Source organism: Geotrypetes seraphini, chromosome 5 (genome assembly GCF_902459505.1).
Source record: "Geotrypetes seraphini chromosome 5, aGeoSer1.1, whole genome shotgun sequence".
NCBI classification, from domain to species: domain Eukaryota; kingdom Metazoa; phylum Chordata; class Amphibia; order Gymnophiona; family Dermophiidae; genus Geotrypetes; species Geotrypetes seraphini.
In genome coordinates, this window is record NC_047088.1 from 247,495,141 (window position 1) to 247,518,631 (window position 23,491).

At 44.2% G+C, this 23,491-nt stretch overlaps 1 protein-coding gene across 3 annotated transcripts in view; it reads right to left on the reverse strand.

The window, feature by feature from the left end:
* KALRN (kalirin RhoGEF kinase) overlaps window positions 1-23,086 on the reverse strand; it is a 1,310,049-nt gene extending 1,286,963 nt beyond the window's left edge. For 2 of the 3 annotated variants that reach the window (XM_033944394.1, XM_033944393.1), the window contains exon 1: window positions 22,968-23,079. In XM_033944394.1, the coding sequence (XP_033800285.1) occupies window positions 22,968-23,034 (67 nt within the window). In that variant the 5' untranslated portion in view covers window positions 23,035-23,079. Of the gene's footprint in view, window positions 1-22,967 lie in introns of all 3 variants that reach the window. The other variant, XM_033944399.1, reaches the window with a different exon arrangement.
* Between the last annotated feature and the right edge of the window lie 405 nt (window positions 23,087-23,491).

A 23,491-nucleotide genomic window follows, 5' to 3' on the forward strand; every position in this document is an offset into this window, starting at 1 on the left:
ATGCATATTCATTGAGGTAGATATTCAAAGTGATTTAAAGGGCCAGAAGAGGTTCCTTGCCATTTAAATTGCTTGGGGGGAGGCAGTGGTGTAGTAAAGGGGGGGGGGCGCCACGTTGATGGGGGTGTTGGCACCTCTCCTCCTTTCTGTTCCCCCCACTCCTTCCCCACCCTTCCCCCGTTGTGACGGCACCTTCCCCCCCCCTATATTTCTAACTTTTCGCCGGTGCAAGCAGCTTTTCCAATCTGCTGCTCGCACTGGCCTTGACCCCTCCCTATGAAGTGATGTCAGGTGAACCGCGTCTGGTGCGGGCAGCAGGTTGACGATGCTGCTTAAGCCATCGAAGTCAAAGAGGTACGGGCAAAGGGGAGGGGCATGCACGCATGGCGGGGTGGGGGGTGGGGATGGATCAGGGTGCCACCGCCCCAGAGGCCTCCTAACCTCATAATGCCACTGGGGGGGGGGGCAACTAAGGATGTTTAGCTGCATTTAACCAATTAGTGCTGATGAATATCTCTGGTAACTGGCCATCCCATAACTGGCTAGGTCAGGTATGGGTCATGGGTGAATCAGCAAATTATGACAGTGGCGAAATTCAGTCTGTTAACTGCTGTCCTAATTTTATGTGGCGAGTTAACTGGGCACCGGTCTGAATATCAGCTGGAGCCCAGTTAACCACTGTGTCAGTGGCCATACCTGGATATCCAATGCTGGGAGCCATGCATGCATTACCCAGGGATTAAGTCAGTCCATGGCTGGAAACAGCTTGCTAGAGGCTTACCACTGCAAACTGAATATCACCCTTGTTGTGGATATCCTGGAAACCTGAGTGGCTAAGAGGGCCCCAGGACTGGTTTGGGAAACCCTGCTCTATCATCTTCAGCTCCGTTTCCTCGCTTGATGTATTTTGTCACCTTTGCATCTCACCTTCCTCACGAGTATATTTTGTCATCTAGGGTAGAGAATGACACGGGGGAAAAATGTATCACCGTTCCAGCCCCGTCCCCACGAGCTCGTCCCCCGTCCCTGCTCCGCCCCGTGAGCTCAGTCCCCATCCCTGCCCCGCAAGCTCGGTTCCCGCCCTGCAAACTGACAGATCCCATCCGAACAAGCCTCGAATAGTTATGATTTTATACTGAACTTATTTTATTAAAGTATAAAAAGAGACAATATTCTGTACAATTGTCATTTTATAAACATAAATAATACAGAGCAAGGATCAACCAAACCCCTGCCTCCCCTCCCTTTCACAAATATCCCCTCCACTATTGTGAAAACTGAACAAACCAAATTACTACAGAATGCTACAAAGAAAAATCAAGCTAACAGAATACTTCAGTCACACATGGCAGGAATAGTGTTAGGGGAGAGCAACTAGGGCAACTGTCCCCTGGTCAGAGAGAGAGCCCTAAGCCAGCTAGAAGCTAAAGAAGCACAGCCTGGACTTTGTGGTGCCCAGTTATGTCTAATACCAGCTCTAGCAGGATACATATTTCAAATCTGAAATATTCTAATCATAAAATATAAAATAAATTTATTTTTCTACGTTTTGTTGTCTGGTAATTTTATTCTTCAAATCACATTAGTCTCAGGCTTTGGTTTTGGGTTCCTTCAGTCTTCATCGTGGCATGGCTGGCTCCTGAAGGTAAAATAGGCGCAAGAGGAGCTGGGGAGGAGATGCCGAGTCTGACATGGGTGCAAATTGTTTACCACAGGGGCGGTAAAAGGTCTCGTCCCCATTCCTGCAGTAAACCAGTTGCAAATTTCTCCATTCCTGCGGATTTACTGTGGTGACCACGGTTTACCATGGTAAACGATCCCCGTGTCATTCTCTATTCTATGGCTCTTACCTGATCTACTAAGTCCCTAGGTTCACCCCCCCCCCTCCATGGTCCCCATGGTTTTATATTACGACCTATGACCCCAGACATGGTACAGCCTTTTATTTACAGCTCTCAGACTCTTCCCTTGGTGAACTCAGTTGCATTTCAATCACAAGTTTGTGCTCTTTGGTGAGGATAGGATAGAAAAAGAGAGAAATAAACTTGTTTTGCTGGGAAGGGCACTGTGAATGATGAAGTCTGACGATGTGGAAGGCAGACTTCCTGTGGATGCCTCACCACCCCAGTGACAGGCAGCTTGAATGAATTTATCTGCCGCACTGCCAGGCACTTGATTCCTTCCGCCCCGAGGAGACACATCTTCGCAGACTAAACAATTTCAAGTGCATCTACAGATCAATCAACTTGTCCGCTGCCAATTCTTTGAGCGTTATTTAGTGGCTGAACTGCCCGTCATCTGGACCCACGTACACACATTGGTAAATCGGCATCAGACCAATGGACGACAGAAGCAGAGTAATTCACCGATGGCTGACCAAAAAGGTAAAATAACATCCGTGTCTCATCTCCCAAAGAGGGAAATCTCTATGACTAAGTCTGGGGTTGATATTCAAAAGGGTTTAACTGGGCAGGAGAGGTTAAACCCTGCTCAGTGAGCCAGACATCAATATTTAGCAGTGCAACATAACTCGTTAGTTCCGTTGAATATTACCCTTAACTGGTTTTCCCTCCTTTTGTTTTTTTCCTTCATTGTCAGCTTTACTTTAACATATTGTTTTTCTCCCCACTTACCTCTCGTTTAAATTTTTTTTTTTTTAATCTTTATTAATTTTTTAATCGCTGCCTGGCTGGCCTAGAACTTCCTCTCTGACGTTAGAATTGACATCGGAGGTGAAGGCTTGTGGGCCCAGTGCTTGTACGTGCCATGCCTGGCTCGAGGAAGCAGGGAAAAATCAATGTGGTGGCTTGGGGGGGTAGGGAAAGAATCGGAGAAGTGGAGAAATTGGTGTGATGGCTTGGGGGGGCAGGGTGAGAGAGAAAGAAAGGCAGAAATAAAGAGGGGGCAGGGGGAGAGAGAAAGAAAGACAGGCAGGGGGGAGAGAGAAAGAAAGGCAGAAATAAAGAGGGGGGCAGGGGAAGAGAGAAAGAAAGACAGGCAGGCAGGGGGAGAGAGAAAGAAAGACAGAAATAAAGAGGGGGGCAGGGGAAGAGAGAAAGAAAGACAGGCAGGCAGGGGGAGAGAGAAAGAAAGGCAAAAATAAAGAGGGAGCAGGGGAAAAGAAAAAGAAAGACAGGCAGGGGGAGAGAGAAAGAAAGGCAAAAATAAAGAGGGGGACAGAGGGAGAGAGAAAGAAAGACAGGCAGGCAGGGGAAGAAAGAAAGAAAGACAGGCAGGCAGGGGGAGAGAGGCAGAAAGAAAAAGGGAGGGGGCAGAAAGAAAGAAATGTTGGATTTACAATCAGAAGAAGGAAGTGCAACCAGAGACTCATGAAATCACCAGACAAAAAGGTAGGAAAAATGATTTTATTTTCAATTTAGTAATCAAAATGTGTCTGTTTTGTGAATTGATATCTGCTGTCTATATTTTGCACTATGGCCCCCTTTTACTAAAAACCGCGATAGTGGTTTTTAGCGCAGGGAACCTATGAGCGTCGGGAGCTGCGAGGGGCATTCAGCTAGCTCCCTGTGCTTTAAAACCGCTATCACGGTTTAGTAAAAAGGGAGGGGGTATATTTGTCTATTTTTGTATAGTTGTTACTGAAGTGATATTGCAAAGAGTCATCTGCCTTGACCTCTTTGAAAAAACCCCCGAATATAAATGATAATTAACATTTTCTCTGCGTACAGTGTGCTTTGTGATTTTTAAAAAATTTTATTGTTGGTAGATCACTTTGACTTGGTCATTTTAAAAGTAGCTCGCAAGCCCAAAAAGTGTGGGCACTCCTGATTTCCCACACGTTGTTCTATTTAGAAACACTTTGGACCCCTGAGGAAGATGTTTTAATCGAAACACAAACCATGTTGGGTCATTTCCTTAGGACAGAGTTAGGCAATTCCGGTCCTTGAGAGCCGGAGCCAGGTCAGGTTTTCAGGACATCCACAATAAATATGCACGAGATAGATTTGCATCTCAAGGAGGCAGCGCATGCAAATCTATCTCATACAGATTCATTGTGGTTATCCTGAAAACCTGACCTGCCCTAGGACAAAGGTGGGCTATCCTGTAAGCAACATTTTATTGATTCAATAAAGCACCTGCATCAAGTGCAGTTTCCGTCTTGTTTTCGTTTGCTCGACGCTCGCTACAGACTTATTGGATTCCTTTTCTTTTGGTCAACTTCTGAGTCAAACTGTGCTTGCCTTGGCATTGAATATCCAGGTTGAGGTCAGACACCTGAGTTCGAAAGATCACCAACAGTCAATAAAGACTCCCAGATATTTCAGAGAATCAAATAGACTGATCGGGGTCCCAAACAACAGACGTGCAACATTAGAACTTTTGATTTGCATCAAGTAATAGGAATTCTACTTCTCTATTAAGATAGATGTGGTGAAACTGCTCATGCTGAGTCAGTAAACATCTATCTTAATACAGACAGATGTTTACCGACTCAGCATTAGTAGTTTTACCACACACAGGGGCCCTTTTTCTAAACTCTTGTAAGCGCTAGCACGCGCTCACCGTACGTTAAAGACGTGCGCTTGGGGTCCTGCAGTAAAATGGATAATTTGGGAAGCCGGACATGTGAGGGGTGGAGAGTGGGCATGCCAGTGCTAATCGGTTAGCACGTGAGGCATTGCCTTTTGCTAACTGATTAGCATGAGGTTAGCGAGGGGGGCTCTTACTACCTTCAAAACAGGTGGCGATAGGGGCTCACTAATACTGCATTTATATTGGCAAAAATAGCATGAGGCCATTAATTAGGAAATAGAAAAAAAATGGGTCAATTTCCATCCGCAGGAAAAGAGACTTCAGCGCAAGGCAAAGACCCGCAGTAAGGGTGCGCTAAGGCCACTTTCGATGCGGCTTTAGTAAAAGGGCCCCACTGTTTAGAGATATATTTGCGCATACTTGCGTTGTGTATAAAATTAATACATATCTCCAGGGCCGGATTTAGATGAAAAGAGGCCCTAGGCTATTCCACTTATGAGGCCCTTTCACCTCCCATTTTTAAGTTTGTAAATTACATGAGAGATAATAAAATTCATCATTACTGTGATATATATCAATATGTTAAATGAAACATGTTGTTATTGGTACTAACCTTTATAAAAAATGTGACACGGATAATAAATAAAAAAAAGTTGAGAACACTTATTTGGACATTTATTCTCAGCACCATATATAGTACTTGTAACAATAACTAATCAAACATAACACACAACATTGCCCCTTCCTATGTCCATAGTGCCCCCAGTGCGTCCTTCCTCACCTCACCCCCCCCTCCGATGCCCGCCTACTTCCCATCCCCCTTCCATTGAACACCCCCCCATGCCATCCTGCCTGCCTGCCTTCCATTAAACCCCCTCACCCCCCCTCCGATGCCAGCCTGCCTGCCTCCCATCCCCCTTCCACTGAAACCCCCCACCCCCGATGCCAGTCTGGGCCGCCCTGTCCCGACAGATCCACGTTTTGCCTCTCTCCCCGCGGGGCTGGGCTTTGCCCAGCTGTTTCCGGATTGACGTCTTTCCCTCCCCGATTCTCCTCCCAGGGCGAGAAAAAGAAAGGGAGAAGCTGAGTCAGCGCCCCGTTGCGGCCGGAGCCGGTTCCGATCCCAAAACATAGAATTTCTCCTTATTTTCGGTTCAGTGTTTTAGTGTTCACTGTTTTTAGAATAGTGTAATTTTAATTTTGCTAACAATTTGAATGTAGGCCCCTCTTGATCTTGAGGCCCTAGGCTGAAGCCTAGTTAGCCTATAAGAAAATCCGGCCCTGCATATCTCATAAACACACACACACACGTTTTACAAAACCGCGCAAAAGGTTTTTAGCGCTGGCTGGCGCGCTGAATGCTCTACACTACTCCGATGCTCATGGGAACTCTATGACCGCTGGAGCAGCGCAGAGCATTCAGCATGCCGGCTGGTGCTAAAAAACTCTTGCGCGGTTTTGTAAAAGAGGGGGAAATAACTAAGGCGCACTTTTATTAAGCCGGGGTAGAGGTTTCTAGTCTACCCGGCCCAAAGTTCTAAATGCTCCAATGGTGCTCTGGTGCGTCGGAGAAGCGTTGGAGCATTTAGCATTCTGGGCTGCAGTAGAAACCTAAAAAGGGTTAGCCTCTTGTAAGGGAAGAGTTACTAACAGATAATTAATTATATTGCCTATACACTTCCCCCTCCCCATTCGCGGTTTCTGCACTCGCGATTTCACATAATTTTTTCTGGGGAGGGGGAAAATTTTTTTAAAAAACATATTTTTTACCTCCCTGCCGCCTTCCCAGCCTTACCTGGTGGTCTAGTGGGCTTTTGGGGCAGGAGCAATCTTCCTACGCTCCTGCCCCGTGCAGATCGCCATGAGGAAATGGCTGTAGGGAGTTCCCGTCGTAGTCTTGAGAGACTACGATGATCTGCACGGGGCAGGAGCATAGGAAGATCGCTCCTGCCCCAAAAGCCCTCTAGACCACCAGGTAAGGCCGGGAAGGCGGCAGGGAGGTGAGGGTGGGTCAGAGCCGGATATTTGCGGTTTTTCGCCATTCGCGGTCCAGCTCTGCCCGTATCCCCCGCGAATAACGAGGGAGAAATGTAGTCTCTACTAGAGTGTCTGCCTAGGTTAAGAGGCCAAGTAGACGCTTATTTAGGCCTAATTTTATGAGGACTTAAGGTGGCTCTGTGACTCAATAAAACAGCATTTGTGGCAGAAGTCATGCTACAGACATTGGCACGCGTTCAGGAACAGGGTGGAAATGCTTGATTAAAGAATTGTATAATCGATGTGCGTATTTGTGAACTCCACCTAAACCTTGTTTCCAGCTACACTTATGCACTGTTTTGACAGGAAGTGTACATTTACATCAGTCAGGCTTTTATAAAAGGATTTTTGCGTGCACTTGATTGATTATGGTATACATGTGTCTGTATCGAAAGTCATCTCCAAAACCGCCAACTCTGTATTGTAACACCATTACAGAAGCTCATGTAAACCACTCTGAATTGACTTCCCCAGTCATTAGTAGTAGTATAGAAGCTTTCAATAAACATAGTGCAAAGAAAAGACTCTTTAAAATTAACCCCTTATTTCCCAGTCTCCTGGGTTCTTAGAATTAGGCTATGCATTCATTTATGATCTACTGCAGTGTTTCTCAACTCGGTCCTGGAGTCCCCCCTTGGATATCCATACTGAATTTGCACAAGCTTGATTTGCATACACTGCCTCCATTATATGCAAATTTCTTTCATGCATATTCATTGTGGATATCTTGAAAACCTGACTGGCAAGAGGGTACTCCAGGACCAAATTGAGAAACGCTGATCCAATGGACCCAGCTCATAATTAAACATAAGGATTAGTGTGTGTGTGGGAAGGTCCAACAAAGGTTGGGATTTTTCAGAACATCTCTACTTGCGCCTAAACCTTACAGGAGTTTCTGTATCTTCACACTGACCTTGGTTCTGCATAATTTGGTCATGTACCTGTACAAAGAATCACACAGCAGACTAAACCTTCACTAGTCAGAGCTAAATACATGTATTCCCCATCTGCCTCCAGCAAGCCTGAATATACTGGTATAATTTTTTAAAGCATTATTTATTTATTAGGATTTCTTTACTGCCCTTTTGAAGGAAGGCAGTGTACTGCACAGAAGAACAGACAATTACAGCAGTAGAAATGTTTGCATGTCTTAGGAATTCATCAGAACTCAGGTCTTCCTGATGGTTGGTTTTTCGGCGTTCCCATCTAAAAGCCAACTACGGGCATTTTCTGCGGAAGGATCCCATGTGAACCCTAAAATTCCTACAGCTACAACAGTATCCGCTTTTCCTGGTCCATTAAAACAGTTCATCCAACCTTGCCAGTCGGGTTTTCAAGATCAACACAATGAACAGGAACGAGAGAAATTTGCAAATAGTGGAGACCCAGTATATGCAAATCTATCTCATACATATTCATTGTGGTAATCCTGAAAACATGGGCGACTTTGGCAGCACTTACAGGTATCGCAATCTACTAAGATTCCAGTTTTCTCCAGGACCAATAATAGAGCTACGAGAACCTGCACTAAAGAATGACACTGGGACAAAATTAATCGCCATCCCTGTAGGATCTATCTCCACCCCCGTCCTATCCCTGTGAGTTCTGTCCCTGTCGCATACCTGCACAAGCCTCGAACTCTGCACCACTGAATGGAAGACACCAAACTTCCCCAAGGTCCAGCAGCTCAGTCACTGGAAAAGAAAGGTGATGGGATCTGGGTGGTCTCAAAAACTCAAGTACCACCTCTTTATTTTCTTTACTTCCAGACAAGGTCTCATAATTTACAGAAAGCCTGATCGCTCTTTTAACAATATATGGACTCCTCCCTTGCTCTTGAATATCACATGCAACTCTAGGGGCCCCTTTTACAAAGCCACGGTAGCGAGTCCCGCACGACAAATGCTGTGTCGCATTTGCTGTGCCGGGACTCGTTACTGAGGCTTTGCATAAGGGGCCCCTACTACTGATAATACTGAGTGGAGTGAATAGATGTGATGTGAATTGTTTGTTTACTCTTCCAAAAATTACTAGGACTAGGGGGCATGTGATGAAGCTAATAAGTAGCACTCAGACACTGGCAGGAAGGTAAGGTTATATCAGCTCAGCCCCTGCCGCTAAAGTTTGCATGGGAAGCAATGCGTTTCCTTGCTTTTCATTACAAGGAGCGTTCATTAGAATATTAATAAGCTCCTTGTAATGCACTAGCATAGGATTCTCAGTGGCTGTTACATTTAGAGGACGAGGACAATCCAGACGTGAAAGACTTTAAAAACTTCCTATCTTCGCTCAATTACAATCTCCCTTTACCCACACAAACACATGAAAAAGGCCGTCAGTTAGATGTGGTAACTATGTCCACAAAGGAGATCCTAGATCCTTCCATCTCTCTATCCGACGGTACCTGGTGTCATGATATCTGGTCCGATAATTTTACTTACTACTGTAACTTAATCTGGAATCATCTAAAATCTAAAACACACCTAAAGATAAAAAAGGAACATCTCACAAGGGGTCATATTAACCCAGAGGAATACTGGGCACATTACGAATTACGAAAGAAAATAGGAGAAGGGGATGATTTTTGGAATCATTGGATGAATACAAGCACATCCATTCTAGATAAAATTGCCCCCAAACGAAACAGTAAAAACTGCTCAAATAAATATAATAAATGGTTCGACTCTGAACTATTAAAAATGAAACAATTAGTTAGACGACTAGAAAGGATCTGGAAAAAACGGGAAAAATATCAGACTGAAACAATTGGAGATCCAACATACAGAGCTACAAACTATTGATAAAAGAAAAATGAAAAGCACTCTATTCATCCAAAATTAATACATCCAATAACCGTTCTAAAGGAATTGACATAAAAGAACTGTTCAACTTGGTTACAAATTTATTTGACACCACACGCCACACTCAATCCATGCATAATACTAAGTCACCTTCAGCAAACGATCTAGCTCAGCATTTTAATTCAAAAATTATAAACCTAAGAAACAACTGTTCGACAAACAACATATGTGCACAACAAATAGCCAACATACAAGAAAATGAAATACCAGCGAATATGATTTGGAACTCCTTTCAAGATCTAGAATGGAATAATTACATCAAACTATATAACAAGTACACTAAATCACACTGCATTCTAGATCCCTGACCCCTGACATTATGAAAGCAGCCCCATTAAACTTTAAACTAACATTGTGGAACTATCTGACCGATAATCTTAAAACTAGAAAATTCCCAACTAATAACGGTCACATTATAATTACCCCAATTCCAAAAAATCGTAAACAATCCTTAGCATCAGTAACCAACTATAGACCAGTAGCATCCATCCCACTCTTCGTAAAAATCATGGAAGGTCTGGTACATACCCAATTGATGGAATACCTTGATCAGTTCTCTCTTTTACATGAAACCCAATCTGGCTTCAGACCTCTGTTTAGCACCGAGACAGTGATCGCAGCGATCCTGGATTACTTACGCTCCCTATTCAGCAAGGGCCATAACGCCCTGATCATGCAATTTGACATGAGTTCAGCCTTTGACTTAGTCGATCATGAAAAATTGTTACAATGCTTAGACACAATTGGCATCAGAGGGGGGGGGGTTTCTAAACTGGTTCCAAGATTTCCTTATGTCCCACATCTATCAAGTACGTTTCAATTACAACCTCTCTAATACCTGGAGAAACCCATCTGGCGTGCCACAGGGGTCACCATTATCCCCACTGCTCTTCAATGTTTACATGTCATCACTAGGTGCACAGATGGCCCAGCGAGGTATAAAATTATTCAGTTACGCAGACAACTTTACAATCATTATCCCGTTCGCTACTTCTCTCTCTGAAGCTACCCCCATGGCTACAGAAGTACTAAACTTGATGGAACAATGTACAACAGAATTCAGACTGAAGCTTAATCCAGAAAAAACTAAATTCTTTGTGACTTCGCCACACCCACTTGTCACCACAACATCACTATGCATCAACAAACTCAGCTACCCTATTCAACCTACAATGAAGGTTCTGGGGATAATTCTGGACCAAGGCCTAACCATGAAAGACCAAGTGAGCTCCCTAGTCAGAAAGATTTTTTTTTACTCTCTGGAAGCTTAGGTCTATTAGAGCATACTTTGACGCTTCATCATTCAGAATTCTGGTACAATCCCTAATACTAAGCCATCTCAATTATTGTAACATCGCCCATCTGGCAATCTCCCAGAAGAACATGCAGAGACTGCAACTGGTGCAGAATGTGGCAGTCAGGTTGATCCTTGGGTTGAAGAAGTCCGATCACATAACCCCTTCCTACCATCTCCTGCACTGGCTGCCGATGGAGGCATGTGCGAAGTTCAAGCTGGGATGCTTCTGCTTTAAGGTACTATCTGGTTTAGCCCCTAAATATATAATTGACCTCTTCCACTTCTCAACCAATAGACACAAGAGAGGTACGCACCCGAAGTTCATCTCCCCACCGGTTAGAGGATATAAATTTAAAAGACACCATCAACATCTTCTCTCTTACCAAGCGGCATTATGGAGCAAAGACTTGGAAAAAACTATTTATAAACGCAAATAACTATGGTGAATTTAGGAAACACCTAAAGACATACCTGTTCTTGAAATACCTAGGTAACGAATCTGCACAATCTCTCCCATCACAATCTCCCACCTCAACCCCCCCCCCCCCCATCACAACTGCTCCCTTAAACTGCTAGCCACTATTCTTCAACTATGTAAGTTCTACTCTATTTGTAGCATCTTTCTAATCATTGTAAACCGCATAGAACTTCACGGTCCTGCGGTATATAAACTGTTATTATTATTATTGATCGATCGGAAGCAGCCAAGGAGAACCCTTTTGCGCATCAGCAGGAGAGATTTCTGCGCCAGTAAGAGTGCTTGAACGACTCGTATTGCCATGGAACGTTTTTGAGTACTGGGTCCCTATTCCTTCTATGTTATGCAATAATGAGCACATGCTAGATGTCATTGCCACTCTATTAATTAATAGATTAATTAATTTCTATTAATAGAAACGTGCTAAGAGAGCACATTAATTCCTGGATTAACTGCATAAAACAATTTAGTAAAATGTCCCTCTCATATTCCTGACTACACTAGAAGTGATTCAAACCACCTGGGTACCAGTTCCTCAAGTCCTACTGCACATAATATCATGGTCCAATGTATCAAGAACTACTGTAAATCCACAAACACTAACAGGCAATTAGAAAGGGGTAAGACCACTGTTTCACTACTGTGATTAGCATAAAAATCAGAATTATCTTCCAGATGAAGCCTTAGCTATCAGGCCCTACCTTTTCTATTACCTTACCTAGGAAAACTGCTACGGTAACAGATGTTGTGATTAGTAAGTGGGGCAGTAGATTCCCTCCAGCTGTTTTACCCAGAGCAAAGGAATTGAGGGCCAGATTCTCAAAACTCATGGTTGCCTTTAACGTGCTTGCTAAGCCGGTTCTAGCTGGTTTAGCGGATTATGAAAACGGCTTACCGTGGTCTTTTCCGAGCTTCCCAGAAGCCTCTGATTCTGCCATGCAAATGGACTCATCGACATTTAAACAAGCGCTCCGATCGATTCTTCATCATTGCCGAGTGATTCTCCAATCGTGGCGTCGGCTTTTGGCAAGCAAAAATCAGATACTAGCCTGGGGGTGCCGGTACAGTGAAAAGCACATCTCTGGTATGTGTTTTGACTGTGGCTTATGGGGAAAAAGAATTAAATTATACTGTTTTGGGGGGAGGGGGTGGACATAAGCATGCTTCTTGAGCGCGTGTATTATAGCCGTGTCTTAAGTGTTCCTGGCTGTGTTTCCTGATAAAATTTGACATTAAAAACAAATTGCACGATTTACATGAATTATAGCAGTTTTGGGGAGAGAAAAGGCATGTCCTAAGCGCGCTTGCTGAAAGCCGACATTGCATCTTCTCTCCCTTCCCCTCGCTTCGTCCAATAGCTCTGACACGCCCATGATCGACACACCATTTAAGGCATTGCTTTTCCAGGCACATGCGCACATTTACGCCTCCTTCGTGGTGTATCCTGCGCATGTGAAAACCACTACCACCAGCGACTCATCTCATATACATTTTGCGAACCTTCACTACTCTCCGCCAACCTCATTTGCATGCGTGTTTTTGAGGGAAATGACTCGCCTTTTTGAAATCGCTACAATAATGGCTGCGACAGCGGCCCATCAATTTTTACCACAAAGTTTTGAGAATCTAGCCCCGAGTCATTAGATGAAGTAGTGGTCATTGTGTTCCATTAAAACCCGGGAAAAAAGCCTCAGAGAGTACCGACTGAAGGCTCCTGGCTGAGCTGGATGAAAAGGTAGAAAGGAGGAATTAGTAGACCCCAAAACATCTACCTTCCTGTTCCTGGTTTGCTGTCATGCAGAAACTGTGGTAGCGAAGCACACTCCATTCATTTATCAAGAAGATAAAACCAACCAACGTATCACACCAGACTTTGAGTTTGCATCAGCTTCTCATTATGTGGCATGTGCAATTTAAGATTTACAAGGTCTTGGGTAATGAAGCACCTCCAAGTACTGCAGCATCATTACATATGTACAGGCCATCTCATCATTTGTGATCGATGAATAAAGGATTTGTCAGGTTCAAGGCACAGCTTCTCATTCATAGAAACATAGAAACATAGAAAGATGACGGCAGAAAAGGGCTACAGCCCATCAAGTCTGCCCACTCTACTGACCCACCCCATTAAGTCTGGGTGCTAATGACTTAGTTCTTTAGCTCGACCCTCGTAGTGATCCTACGTGGATGTCCCATTTATTCTTAAAGTCGAGCACGCTGGTGGCCTTGATCACCTGCATCGGAAGTTTGTTCCAGTGATCCACCACCCTTTCTGTGAAGAAGTACTTCCTGGTGTCACCATTAAAGTTCCCTCCTCTGAGTTTGAGTTCGTGCCCTCTTGTGACCGATGGTCCTTTGAGAAGGAAGATGTCGTTTTCCACCTCGACACGTCCTGTGACATATTTAAATGTCTCAATCATGTCCCCCCTTTCCCTGCGCTCCTCTAGAGTATAGAGCTGCAATTTGCCCAGTCTTTCTTCGTATGAGAGACCCTTGAGTCCGGAGACCATTCTAGTGGCCATCCGCTGGACCGACTCGGCTCGAAGCACATCTTTGCGGTAATGTGGCCTCCAGAATTGCACACTAGAGTTTTTGAGTTACAGAACTCTCTTCCTCAGGAATTGAGGGCAAGTATATCACAGTTTGGGTTTCTGGGAAAAATTTATTTTATTTCAATGAGGTTTTTTCCTACGGAAGGTGATAATCACTGGGTCCTGTTACAGAATCTCTGCAAAGGCACTCAGAACTGCATGTTACTGTATATTTGATTAATGTTGCAGGTTGATTTTATTATAAATGTTCTATGTAACCAGCCTCTAGACTTTTGGATAATGTGGATAAAATAAACTAATGAAGACAGTCACATCATGGCTTTACCCACTCCTTCTCCCCTCATACATGCATCGCATTTTCTGCTTTCCTGACTTAGATTGCTTTTTTTTTTTTTTGTAAATCATTTTTATTAAAGAGTCAACAAGAGAAACAGGCATGGTGCATAATACAAGCAGGCACATAAGGGCAACCTAAGGAAGAATACATCGACCATCATCAAGAAACACAATGCAGCAAGAGACTACAGGACCAAAAATGACGTTGGACATGTATGATTCACCCATTATTAGTTCAAGAGTTCTTAACCGGTGAATGGGTGGAGAAAAGTCTTGAAATCTACTACATACCATTTGTAAACTCATTTTATTCAACATTAATAACAATAATAGCTTTATTTAGATCCCGTCATACCTTTTCGGTTCATGACGGTGTACAACAAGAGGAGCTGTAAGGACAGCGAGGTAACATCAATTAGAATTGGGGAGGGATAGAAAAACAGTTATGTGATGAGGTGGCACAGGGTAGGAGGAAGAGGTGTGTAAGATGAGGTAGTATTATCTATGTTCCATTGTAGCTTTAAGTGTGTCTTTTTTGGCAATACTGTGTACTACTGTAATTATAATGACGCGTTAGCAGTCAGCACTCTTAAGACCTATTTCACAAAGCCACGGTAGTGATTCTTCTGTGGCAGATGCACTGTAACCCATTCAGTTCCTATGGGCTTCAGTTTATTTGCCGTGCCGGGACGCACGACCGGCTTTGTAAAAGGAGCCCTTAGTGGCTAACAGTTAATGACTGTCAGTTAATGGCTGTCAGTAGTACCTAGTGGACGTGGTTTGGAAGGGGGTACTAGGATTTCGTTGATCAGTTAAAAAGGTGCAAGAACCAACATCACACAGAATATACAATATACCGTATTGCATTATATAGGACAACTGTTTACTCCTTTACCACTTTTCTCAAATAAATGGGGGGTTTTATCCCACTCAATTAATCCTGCTTGCAACCCTTCTGGTTCAGTTCCTTCCTACTGGTTTTGCAAGTGCATTCTACAAGCGGAAGAGTAGTTCAAAACTCCCTTCATAAGCCAAGATCTGGCCTAGTTACTCATGCTACCTGGGCCAAACCTGCTGAATCTATCTGTTTCTAAACAGAATGAGGTAGATATTGGTAATCTGTACCTATTCACACAACATCTTTCGCTTTGTATAAGGCGAATAATAAATAAACACAATACAATCCAGAGTTCTTATTATATATTACAGCCCATATGTAATATTCCACTTATAATCTACCTTGTCCTCCAAATCTAGTTCTTGAAACATCATGTTTAATGATACTTCCCTCAGTTTTATCCCACCAACTTTAAATCTTGCTGTCTGAATTCAAAGCCTCATTTGTTATCATTGTGCATTTTGTTGTCTGTCTTGACTGAACTGTATGCTCCACGGAGCCAAGACTGTCCATACATGTGTCTAAAGACTGTGTAAATCGTGGAAATAATGCCACATCAAAAGCTAAATCGAACAAAAGTTATGCCAAGCTTCAGACTTGAAAAGCTGCAAAGCAGGATGGGGTTTGTTTTCTTATTTTTCTGCACGATATCTATAAAAAAGTGATGTATAATGCTGGTTTTAAATAAAACGCAAGCTCCCGATATTCAGCTGTGGGTTTTATATACCTGGATATTCAACACCGATCTTTGCATACTAGTTGGCACTCAGTATCCTGATGACTTGGCCGCTGACACGTGACCAGAGGTTGGTGATATTCAGACTGGTACCCAGATAACTAACTAGATAAAGGGGCACTTTACTAAAATGCATTAAATTTTGCAGTTAACATGTTTTAACTTGGGATTTTACTGCGGGAGAACTGCAAATTTTGCACAGCACTTTTTGAGAGATTCCCCGCCTCTTTTTTTTTTTTTTTTTGCAAGCTATGGACTAATGTTTCCGTTAGCGTGATTACCTGCCAAATGATTCTATACAGTAGGCCAAATTCTCCCAGTGGGGTCCTGAAGTTAGCTGGCAGTAGGCGTCCAGCCGCCATCTAACGAACCAATGGGGAGGTTTAAAAAAAAAATGCAGGTGCCGTTCTTAGGTTATTGATCACACTGCATTGATATTTTTCCTATTATAATAGTTTTCATACACATTTACTTTTTGTCGCCAAGAGTTCATTCATACATTACAATGCTTTCCCTTATTTTAAAGGACCCCTGAGGAAGGTAAATTATTGCCGAAACATGGCCCGTGTTGGGTCTGGCCTCTGGCACTAAATCGGCTAGCGTGCCTTAGTAAAAGACCCAGATAGACAGGGAAAATACCACAAAACACTTCAACACGTTTGTGTGAAAGCCTATTTTTGTGTGTTAACTGCATGTTATAGTAAATGGACCCCAACGTTAGGGTATATCACTGAACAAGTGGATACTCTACACCTTAGATCACCTGGATAGTGCCAAGGCGATCTGTCTGGATTTTCAGCAGCATTATCTGGATAAAAACCCCGTAGAGAATGACACGGGGACAAATTTGTCCCCGTCCCCACAGGAACTCAATTTCTCCGTCCCGCCCCATGAGTTTGTCGCTGTCCTTGTCCCATTCCTGTAAGCTCTGCCTTAACTGCACAAGCCTCGAACACTTATGATTTTAAAGTGTTTGAGGCTTGGGCAGATGAGGACAGAGCTTAGGCATTGGTGGAATGAGGCATTATGACATCACAATCTGAGTTCTAGAATGTTGCTACTTAGGATTTTAAAGTGAGGCTTGTGCAGATGAGGACAGAGCTTAGGCATTGGTGGAATGAGGCATTATGACATCACAATCTGAGCTCTAGAATGTTGCTACTTAGGATTCTAAAGTGTTTGAGGCTTGTGCAGATGAGGACGGAGCTTAGAGATTGGTGGAATGAGGCATTATGACATCACAATCTGAGCTCTAGAATGTTGCTGCTTTTGATTTTAAAGTGTTTGAGGCTTGTGCAGACGAGGATGGAGCTGGCAAGAATGGGGCAGGGACTGGTAAAGGACTCGTGGGGACGGGGGAAAATTTGTCCCCTTTCTCTACAACCCAGTGATCAGGAATACTCTAGTTTCTCCTATTTGGATAAGTCCCTTTGAATATTTGCTCCAACCTCTTCAATCCTATTTTCTCATGAAGTGATCAATCCTACAACTTCAAAAGCTATAGAGTTCTAGAAATAATTAGGAAGAAAGGTCAGGTTGGATCTCCATAACTAAATGCAACATTTGTCCCCAATGAAGAACTTCACAAAGCATGAACAAACTGCCTGAGACAATGAAAGGCAGCGTGGCCAAGCAAAGTCACGCATAAACTGCCGTGCTAAGCTCACACAACTCTGGTGAGATGAGCTTTCCAGCACCTGAAATCTGCTACAATTGGTCTTCGGACTGTGTCTGCAATCATGATATGGATCTGTGGTGTTCATTATTAAGTATGGGTTTACACTTCTGCAAAACAAGTTCTCATTGTTGGCATTGAAGCAATGAAGGCTGAGACTCCTCAACAATGTACCAGGACTGGAGGCTTTCACTTACTCCCCGCCAACAGGATGATGTAGCCACAGAAATAACGGTTAACAAAAAACTATGGGCTCCTTTTACTAAGGTGCGCTAGCGTTTTTAGCGCACGCAGCAGATTAGCACATGCTAACACCGCGCTATGCGGCTAGAACTTACGCCAGCTCAATGCTGGCATTAGTGTCTAGCACGTGCGGCATTGTAGAACGCGCTATTCCGCGCATTAAAGCCCTAATGCAGCTTAGTAAAAGGAGCCCTATATATGTGTGTATGCATTTCTATATACGTGCCTGTGCGTATATTATATATGTGGTTTTATTTCTTTACAGTACTTATATGCTTCTTAGAATAAAGGCCCAAATTCTGTAACCAGCGCCTAAAGTTAGGCACCTATTTCGGAGGCGCCCAACTAGATCGGTGCCTATATAAATTGAATAACAAGCCCAATTACCGTATTTTCACCCATATACCGCGCATCCGTGTAAAATGCGCACACGGGTATAGCGCGTGGGGAACACAAATTTATGTAAAAAAAATTTAATATAGCGCGCACACACGTATACCGCGCATGCTAAAACCTCCTCCCGCCTACTCTGAACCGGCATCCCCCCCCCCCCCGCTCGCTTACCTGAGAGAGCATTTTTTTTTTCATTCGAATCCGGCATTCCCCCTGCGAACTGGCATCCTCCCCCCCGCTCGCGTCACCCCCCCTCCCCCACGATCCTACATCCCCCCCAGCACCGCAAAGACAACTCTAACCTGATTGGGCACTGGCACCGACACCAGCACCAACGCACCGGATGTGCCAGTGCCAATCCCCAAGATCCTCCCTCGTTGGGTTGGGCTGGGCTGGGATAATCTCGGAGAGAGCGAGACCAGAAGGCTTTGAGCATGCGCAAATGCTCAAAGCCTAGTCCAGCCCGGCACAGGAAGAAGGAGGATCTCTCTCGCGCCACCCAGCCCAGCCCAGCCCAACCCAACGAGGGAGGATCTTCGGGCACTGGCACTGGCACATCCTGTGCATTGGTGCTGGTGCCGGTGCCCAATCAGGTAAGAGTTGTCTTTGCGGTGCTGGGGGGGATGTAGGATCGGAGGGGGGGGGTGACGCGAGCGGGGGGGGGGGGGAGAATGCCGGTTCGCAGGGGGAATGCTGGATTCGAATGAAAAAAAAACATGTGTACAACGCGCTCACACGTATAAAGCGCATGGTTATGCACGGTTTGTAAAATCGTGTATAACACGCGCGTTATATGCGTGAAAATACGGTAAGTTTTTTAATCAGCACTGATTGAAGCGTAGGCGCCTATCAAGAAAAACGCGATTCTGTAACAAGGCACCTCTAGAAATTTAGGCGGCCTTCAAAAAAATAGGCGCTATGCATGTTAGGCGCACCTTCTTACAGAATCACTGCTCTTAAGCGCACAGCTAGGCGCCTAATTTTTAAGTGTACCTAGAGCTGGCCTATTTAATGGGCGCCTCCAAAACAGGTGCCGCTCAGCGTGATTCACTAAACAACACCCAATTTTACTTGAATCACGCTGAACAGTGCCTATATAGGCGCCTAACCTTTAGGCGCGTCTTATAGAATTTGCCCTAAAGTGCCTACCTATATCTATATGTATATCTTCCTGTGCGTGCTTGCTTTTTTGTTTTTCTACATCTTCAAGTTTCAAGTTTATTATAAAATTTGATTAATCGCCTATTCCAAATTCTAAGCGATGTACAGATCGATAAAAATTACATAGTTAGGGGAAACAAACGTAAGTAACAAAAAACAAAAAAAATCTACTAAACATAATAAAAAAACAACTTATACAAACATAATAAAACACAAGGAAAAGCTAGGAAGGTAAAAACATTTTTTGACCAGCTTTCAGAATTTAACCCTTCCTTATTCAGATCCAGTCAAAATAACCATGTCAGACCTGCTCATTTTGTTTAGACCTGTTATAAAAAAAACAACAACAACCAACTACTGACATAATTTCAGCCCATTATATGTCATGCAAAATATCCAATAAATCACCTCTAAAAATCTCTATATAGTTATAAAAAGCAACGACAAATAACTCTTATTCTAAGCTAAGCAGGTGGGGATGTCTTTTGGTCACAGAACAGAGTATTAAATGGCAAATATCTCTTACTCTAATGGATCTGAAGATATGCACAGTCAGCTAGTATTGCACTCCTCCTCCACAAGATCAAAGCAATTTAAAATAACAAATGAGCTTCAACCTGCTAGGAGGGCTCTGGATGAGAGGAAAACAGAAAAGTTCTTCCACTGACGACCTTCCTGTGAATTCACACTCAAGGCCTCTAAAGGAAACACACAGATTTTGCTGGCAATCTGGCAGCCTTTAGGCCCAGAAAAAGTCACACTAGCAAGAGAAACACAGAGGGGACAAAGAGAAAGTAATTGTATAGATTACTGCCCAGACCTAAGTACCACTTCTGTGTATCTAGACACAAACACGTGACGGTTATGTGCAAATAGGTATTAGACGCTATGCTATACACTTCTCCCTCCATATTTGCGGTTTCAGCATTCGCGGTTTCCATTATTCACGGTTTTTAGCGTGCTGGCTCCTCCCCCCAAGTTACATCAGCTCGCCTAGAGAAATCACCGATTCCAAGCGTTTACAGAGAAAATCGCCGATTCCCAGCACTTTCTTCACCGTGTTTTGCCTCTCCTTCAGGAACAGGTCAGGTCTCCCACCATGTTATTCGCGGTTTCACCCTATTCACAATGGTTTTTTTAATAGAAAACAGCAAATAACATCTGAAAAAGTTATTTGCGGTTTTTCTGTATTTGCGGTTCTCTTAATCCCCGATCACAGCGAATACGGAGGGAAAAGTGTAGCATCTAACCACTACAGCATGTAACTGCAGGGGGCATATGCATGGGAGGAGCGTAAGGCCATGGGCATGTCTTCAAGTGTCACGTATAACTTATAGAATACTATTAGTTACAGGGCATCGCTTGACTTTTGAAGGCAGGCCTCATTTGAACCTGCCATGGATATGGCATAAACTTAGGTGTATCCATGCCAACTTCTATAAGGCATATTGATACTTAGATGCCATTCCCACCGCCCAGCATCTGTGCACCTAAATGGAGATGCCAATGTATAGAATTGCCTTCAAAGTTACCAGTTCATATACAGTGGTGCCTCGCATAACGAACGCCTCGCACAACGAACGCTGCACACAACGAACTTCATGTCTTGATTCACACAACGAACTTCGTTTCACACAACGAACTTCACACAACGAACTTCGTTTCACACAACGAACTTCGTTTCACACAACGAACTTCGTTTCACACAACGAAGTCGCCCGAGCTGCCGATGTATTGCATCCTTCCGCGCAGGCACTGCAGGCAGTCGTTAGTCACTGCGCTTAACTGCCCTCTCTCACTGTATACAGTCGTCCTTTTAAGATAAACTCAATATTTTTTATATATCATGGCTTCTAAAAAAAGCAGGAAGGTGATTTCTGTTGAAATGAAACGGGAAATAATTAGAAGGAGTGAATGTGGGGTAAAACAGGGTGACCTCGTCAAAGAGTTTGGCCTCAGCAAGACCACCATTTTCACCATTTTGACAAATTTATCTTTTTTTATGTCATTTTAGCATATTTTATGCTGCAGAACGAATTATTTTTTTTAACATGTATTGTTATGGGAAAACGCGTTTCACATAACGAACTTTTCGCATAACAAACTTGCTCCTGGAACGAATTAAGTTCGTTGTGTGAGGCACCACTGTACAAAGATCCATACCAAAGCCCTTTCAAATATATGGGTAAAATAAAATATTTCCAAGTCTCTACAGGTTCGTCTGATTTCTTCCTGAATTCATGGAGTGAAGGAAGGGCTGTTCCTAAGGAAGAGATGTCTTAATTCTTCTCATGGCAATAATGTGTTCACCAAGCTCCTCTATAAGGATCTGACCATGCATCTCCACCCTTTGACGTTTGATTGAGATTTGAGGATTTTTATGACTGTGATTTTATCATTTATTTTATTTGACTTGTATTGAGATTTATATTTGATTATATTTTGGGGTGTTTGTTTTTTTTTTTTCTTTTTGTAAACTGCTTTTAAACTTTGTCCTAACTACATCAGGGTTCCTCAACTCGGTCTTGGAGTACCCCCTTGCCAGTCGGGTTTTCAGGATATCCACAATGAAGATGCATGAAAGAATTTTGCATATAATGGAGGCAGTGTATGCAAATCAAGTTTATGCCTATTCATTGCAGATATCCTGAAAACCCGACTGGCAAGGGGGTACTCCAGGACCCAGTTGAGAAACACTGAACTAGATGATATGTAAAGCCGATAAATAAAATCAAATGTATTTTAGGACACCTATGATAGATTTCTGTCTCAAACCTAAGGTAAACTGCTCCACCATACAACTGAGATGTGGAGACAAGGCGGCCAAGAATAAGGTCAGGATCACGTCTCAAATGCACAGAGCGACTGGAGCAGGTCTCCAGAGGCAGAAAGGCATCTTGTGCATGGAGTCACTATGCCACCTAGCCCCTAAACCTAGAATTTATGCTTGGTTTGTAGCTCTCAGCTTGCCAGGGTAGATTAGAGACAGTTCCCCTTAGGTTGAAGCAAAGCTACCCTGGTAACATCAATCTTCAAGTCATCCCAGCCCTTTCTGCCAGAAGCCAGTGTGTGTCACTGTTCATCAAAAGGGATCCACTCTTAGAAACCAACAGAAAGTGAAAATCGGAGGGGAGAAAAATAAAATCCTTACTCTGCATGCACACAGGGGGGGGGGGGGGCGCTCCTTCTGTATTGTTTGCTGGGGGCATGAGAGCTTATTCAATAATGGACTGTTTCCTATCCACGTGCTGAAGGAAAATATTTTATGAATAAGAGCCAAAAATGTCAAAGTTGCTTAGTAAATAAGCCAAAAATAATGTCCACTTGATTGCACACAAACAGCCAGGACTGTTCACTACAGGTAGAAACCCAGAATCCGAAAAGTGAGCTCCATCAGTAGATAGGAGCCAGCTAAGAGAGCAAATGCCAAGTCTTGTTCTGTGTGTGTACCAGCTGCTCCATAGCTCACAGTTCCAAGCCATGAATGAATGGGCATCTTACAGTAACTGGGGGGGGGGGGGAAATCCACCACAAACCTTTCGTACATTTCTAATAAAAAGAAAACAAAAATAAATAAATAAAAAATGGAAAAAGCGCTTTATATACCAAAGCCGGTTAATGTGAACAAGGGAGACAACATTGTCTGACAAATTTCTGCATGGTTCAATCCATCGCCTGCCCACAGCAACCAACCGTTTCAATTTCAGCAGCACCGCGAGCGAGCTGGACTTTGGGCGCCTACGAAGGCGTCCAGGCTCGTTCCTTGCATCGACAAAAGCCAGACATTTGCAAAGAAGCCGCCTTACCTGTTCTGAAGAAGGCGTCCACCTCGGCATCGTTGGCGCCTTCCTCGGCTCCTTCGGCCGAATTCATGGCTCCCGGCCGCGGGAGAGCCGAAGCCGAACGCGCTGCTCCGGGGGGGACGACGGCGAATAAGCTCCAGGGGGAGCGGGGGCCGCCGATCGTCAGGCCAATCCGGGCTTCATCGTCGCCCTTCCCAGTGGCCGGCTGCAGCCGATCGCTCGCCAGTCGCGGTGGCTTTGGAGATTCTGTTGCCAGCCGACCCCCGCCCCCCCCCCCCAACCCCCTCTACCAGATCTGGGCTCCTGAAAGCCAGCCGCCTCCCCCCACCCCCTCCAGCCCAGCACCTCCGTGCCGTCTGCCGCCTCCTCCACTCGCCGGCTCTGCCGGTCCCCTCCTCCCTCCCTCCTTCCCTCTATTGTTCGGCCCCGCTCCCCTCCTTTCCCTCCTCCTCCAAAGCCCCTGCGCGCATGTGACTCCCTTCGCCCCGGATGACAGCTCCGAGCCCCGCAGCGGGCAGCCCCGGCGG